Source organism: Penaeus japonicus, unplaced genomic scaffold (assembly GCF_977035675.1).
Source record: "Penaeus japonicus unplaced genomic scaffold, GWHDUDI00000001_assembly GWHDUDI00000019, whole genome shotgun sequence".
Taxonomy (NCBI): Eukaryota; Metazoa; Arthropoda; class Malacostraca; order Decapoda; family Penaeidae; genus Penaeus; species Penaeus japonicus.
The window spans coordinates 25,541,570-25,546,839 of record NW_028234421.1 but is presented as its reverse complement, the minus strand read 5'-3'; the positions used below and the strand labels follow the sequence as shown (position 1 = coordinate 25,546,839).

Sequence of the window (5,270 nt, the reverse complement as noted above, 5' to 3'; positions counted from 1 at the left end):
TAAGGTATATATAACTGATATATATATATATATAAATATATAGATATAGTATAGTATTATATACTATATTTATAATACATATAGTATATTAATTATATAGTGAGAAAATATTACTATCAGTATATACATATATGTATTACACTAATAAATATATATACGTATATATAGTAACTTATATATTATATATATATATATAATATAGGACATATAAATATATAGTATAGATAGTATATAAATATATATGTATGATTTATATATATAAATATATTATGTATATTTATGATATAAATAAATGAATATGTTATATATACTATATATTTATTATATAAGTAATAAATATTTATATGGTATAATTTTATATATATATGTATAATATACATATATAAAATATACATATATATATATATATATATATATATATCTAATATAATATAATATAGTATTATCGGATATATATATATAATGATATATTAATATATATATATATGGTTATACACTCACATGAACATACTTACATTATGTTTCACAACTTCCATGGTGGTTACATGACACTGGCTCCCTCTGGTTCAAATGAGTCCTTTCCGTTGGGTTGTGTCCTGTCGTAGATGGCTAACGGAGAAGTTACGTGATTATCACTCTGATGACCCGGGTTTGAGTCTCGAACCTGGGTCTTTCTACTTTAGATGCATTCCTACATTCTACTATCTTTCTCATATATACATGTATATGAACATGTGTGTGTGTGCTTGGGTGCGTGCGTGTGTGTGTGTATATAGATATAGATATAGATAGTGTATAATCTGAAGCAGATACTATATATCTATAGTATCGGAGTTGATATATATATATATGTTAATATATAGATATATATATATATATATATATATTATATATATATATATATATATATATATATATATATCACCTTATATATGTAATCTTTATATATGTATTAATGTTTATATATGTATGATTTATATATATATATATATATATATATTTATATATAGGTATATATATATATCATATCAATTTAATATATATATATATAATATATATATAAGTATATATATATGTATATATATGTATATACATGTATATACATGTATATATATATATACATATAAAAAAAAATATTTGAAAGATATGATTAAGTCTCATGTGGTATCAGAAATTTATAACCATTCTTTGACTGCAGGTGTGCGTTCTTCACACATGTGCCATGTGTATGATTTCTACAAACCAGATCTTTCATCTGAGTACCCAACTGTGGATGGAAAATTGTCCATTCAGTGTTATTTGTCTTCCCTGGATGCTTGCTATCAGACATTCTCCCGCAAGTGTAATGCAACCAAGGAAGGTAATTTTTGTGATCTGTTTATGGTGGATTTTTCATTTGTATATATTTTTTTGTATTTTTTAATTTGTTAATTTTTTTTTTTCCCTTGTTCTTCTACTTTTAGCAAAACTCAGGTGGCTCAAGGTTACCTATATTGAAGAGTGATTGTCAGATCTTTTTTTGACTTCTTTATGATAAAGACAAAGATAAGATTTCTGATTTTCTTTTACCTAAAAAGTATATCATACTCATTATTAATTTTATCATTCCCCAGCTTCCTCTTCCCCCATGTCACTTGAGCAGTTGAATGCATTGTTGTTCCACTCGCCGTTCTGCAAGCTGGTGCAGAAGTCGCTGGCTCGGCTTGCATTCAACGACTTTCTCAATACGCCAGCTGATCAGGTGGCGGCAAAGTACCCTGGCCTCGAGGCATTCAGGTAGGAAGGACTGGGAAAGAAGCTATAGTTAAGAAAAAAAGGTATATTTTCCTGTCATAATTTTGATCACTAGGGGGTTCCTTAAAATTTGTGTTGTGACTGGAGATAGTGACATCACCAGGACACAAGGATTGTCATACATGTATTGTATTATTATAGATTTTTACACAATTTTTTTTGATGTGTCATTGGACCCACTCACACACACAGGTAAGACAATCTCTAACACAAAACAATGCAAATTCCTCTACAGAGAGAAGAAGCTGGAGGATACCTACTTTGACAAGGATGTGGAGAAGGCTTTCATGGGGTACAGCACCCCCCTTTTCCTGGCCAAGACCAAACCGTCACTCCTCATTGCCACTGAGGTTGGCAACATGTACACTCCCTCTGTCTATGGTGGCCTGGCCTCATACATCTCATGGTGAGAGAAAATGCAAGATTACTTTTTACTTGAATTAGAGGGTATAGAAGAGTTTGTTTTGTGCATTTCTGCATCCTTAACACTTCTGTGTATGTATATATATATATATATATATATATATATATATATATATATATATATATATATATTTATATATTTGTATTTATATAGTATATTACATACATATATTATAATATATATATATATATTTATATATAGCTTATAAATAAATATTTATATTATATATAGCTATAAATATTTGTATTTATTTAGAAATTGGATGATACTGATTTATCATTCATTCATTGACTCTTCTCTTCCCATCCCACAGCAACACTGCAAGTAGTCTGGCTGGCAAGAGAATTGCACTGTTCTCTTATGGCTCTGGGCTTGCATCCACTATGTTCTCAGATTGAAGATACAGCTCCGGATCAACGGACGATGCTCCCTGAGAATCCCTCTCACAAGTTCACTCTCCAGCTTGCGTCATCTCTGGTCCAAACCTCCAAGGATAGGTTTGGATTACCAGCCGCAGAAAGGTCTCTCCGCAGCCTGTTCCACTTTGCCGATACGCACTGGGAAACTGCGGCAGGAGACTCATCATAAGGGTAAGTGATGATGTTGGTTTAGAGTTGGAAGGGAGGAGCAGGAAGTGTTGTTCTTCTCCTTCTCCCTGTTCTTCCCCTTTTTCTCCCAGTTCTTCTCCTTGTTCACTGTGTTCTTCTTATCCTCAGTCTGCTTCTTATAATTGTTCTTCTCCATTTTCCCTTTGTTGTTCTTGTTCTTCTTGTTCTTGTCCTTGTTCTTTCTCTCCTTATAATTGTTCTTCTCCATTTTCCCCTTGTTGTTCTTATTCTTCTTTTCCTTGTTCTTCTTGTTCTTGGCCTTGTTCTCTCTGTTGTTATTGTTTCTCTACACTTGTACCTTATCGGTTTAGAGACTACATGTAACTTTTATATGACTGAGTCATAAAACTTTAAAAATTTGTGTTATAAATTAGCTAGTTGAAGAATTTCTCTTTATATTTCCTGTATTAGTTATTGCCAGTTGCTGCTACAAAATTCATCTAATGTCTCTTATTTCTTTTTGTATTTTTGTAGCACCCTACACTCCAGTGGGAAGTGTTGACACACTGTTCCCAGGGACGTGGTACCTAACCAAAGTGGACGACATGCACCGTCGACAGTACGAACGCTCCCCCCTCACCCCCACCCACCCAGCCATGGAAGTGGATGGAGCTGTGTCCAACTGCCCCCTCAAGGAATCCACGTCCATGTCCACAGAAGCGTTACCTCAGCAGGTTTAATATAGCGTGGCTCTCTTTTTAAGAAAAGCTGAAATGCCATTCCTACTTCAATCTTTTTTGAAAAATGTATTAATTATTTATTATCATCTTTTTATTTTTTCCTGGGATAGAGGACTTGATTGTGGTACTCGAGTCCTTGAGGATGTGAAAAAAGCTTTACAGAAACATAGACACTTAAGAATTTACAAAATGTCCTACGACCATTATAATATTGACTAGACTCTTGGATAAGCAACAGGATTGAATGGACTAAGATTTTAGAATTGTGTCATGCTGTGGCTAGGAGCAAGATCTTCCATAAAACCACCTCTGGATATATATATGTAAGATGATCTCCTTCTCTCCACATTGCTACTTTGAGAATACACTCCGGGTGCCTGTTGTGTTAGAACTTTTCCAAATGTGGTTGAATGATGTATTCCATTGATGCTGGGAGCACATTTATACATTCACTGTCTTCTGTAGCTTTGGTTTATTAATTATTTTTTGTACTCAGAAATGGCTCCACAAGTACTTAGTAAAGGAGTCATTTAGTTTGACAGCTTAGCTTCTGACACTCCTTCCTGTTTACCCCATTCACAATTTGACGATTTCTAAGAACAAGAAAGGAAACAGAAAAAAAGTCTATATCTCTTTTATACCATACAGGATTATTGATATGCAAAAACTGTATTATGATTGTTGAAGTAAATAACTGGGAAGGCTAAATAATAACAATGATGGCAATAACAGCTTTTAGATGAAGGCGATGGCAATAACAATGTTAATGAGAGTAATTATAGTACTAGAAATTAAACTTTTTTCACAAGAATTCAAGGAAGGGGGCAAACAGATGAGGCCATACAGGCCTAACTATTGACTACTTGATAATTTAGTGCTAGTTGTTTAAGTGGGAATCTTATGTTGATTGGTAACTGGGAAGAAAAAGATCAAAAATTCGATACAGTGGAAGAGCAGTGGCATGTTCCTGGTTGCCAGCAGATAGGTTTTGTTTAAATGGTTACACTGACCAGATCCAAGGTGTCTATGTATATATATATTTTCTTTTCTTTTCTTTTCTTTTCTTTTCTTTTCTTTCCCTCTCTTCCTCCCTCCATTTCCTGGGCATGCTCTCTATTGTGGCATGGGTATACACATTGAATATTATGTAGCAATAATATCTTTGGGGTGTTCACATGTTCTGGAAAGTATGTGTAGACTTGATATGGATAGCATTATCCTTCTGTTATTTAAAAAAAATCTGTAGGAATATAGATGGTTAAAATGTTAATGAGTGATATTGAGAAGATTATAATTACAAATTATATTTAAAGAATGTTTTTCTTTCTTATGTGAATCTGAAAATGCAGCTGGTAGAATATAAAATTTTTGAAACAGGCTAATACACACATCTATTTTTGTCTTTACTGGAAGAGTACTCAGATGTAATGATCATGTGTTATTGTCATCATCAAGGTAGCAATTGGAGTGTTGTTATTTTTTGACAATTTATTGTTGATATTCCTGTTATTTTGTCGATTTTTTAGGGTCAGGTTTTTGCAAGGAATGCCTGCCTGGTATGTGGAAAATGGCAAAATGTGATTTGAATGTTGCACAAGGCATTACACTGCTCAGATATACAAAGTTTGAGTTAGGCCATCTGTTTTGAAGAAGGGAAACAACTTCCAAGTAGTGGTTACGTCATTAACTTCTCCTATATAGTTAGGCAGGACCAACTAACCCGTTTCACTTTACTCCCAAATACTGCCCAATTAGGTTAGTTTT

At 32.9% G+C, this 5,270-nt stretch overlaps 1 protein-coding gene and 1 pseudogene across 2 annotated transcripts in view; both read left to right on the top strand.

Moving 5' to 3' along the window:
• LOC122255766 (hydroxymethylglutaryl-CoA synthase 1) overlaps positions 1-2,609 on the top strand; it is a gene marked incomplete at its 3' end in the record, with an annotated part of 19,066 nt that extends 16,457 nt beyond the window's left edge. The window contains 4 exon segments of the mRNA XM_043020044.2: positions 1,199-1,360; positions 1,614-1,776; positions 2,030-2,200; positions 2,532-2,609. Coding sequence (XP_042875978.2) covers positions 1,199-1,360; positions 1,614-1,776; positions 2,030-2,200; positions 2,532-2,609 — 574 coding nt within the window.
• Positions 2,610-2,641: 32 nt separating this feature from the next.
• Positions 2,642-3,645, top strand: LOC147469792 (hydroxymethylglutaryl-CoA synthase, cytoplasmic-like; annotated as a pseudogene). The gene is made up of 3 exons (XR_015191883.1): positions 2,642-2,685; positions 2,730-2,808; positions 3,301-3,645. The product of XR_015191883.1 is annotated as a hydroxymethylglutaryl-CoA synthase, cytoplasmic-like (transcript).
• Positions 3,646-5,270: the final 1,625 nt, after the last annotated feature.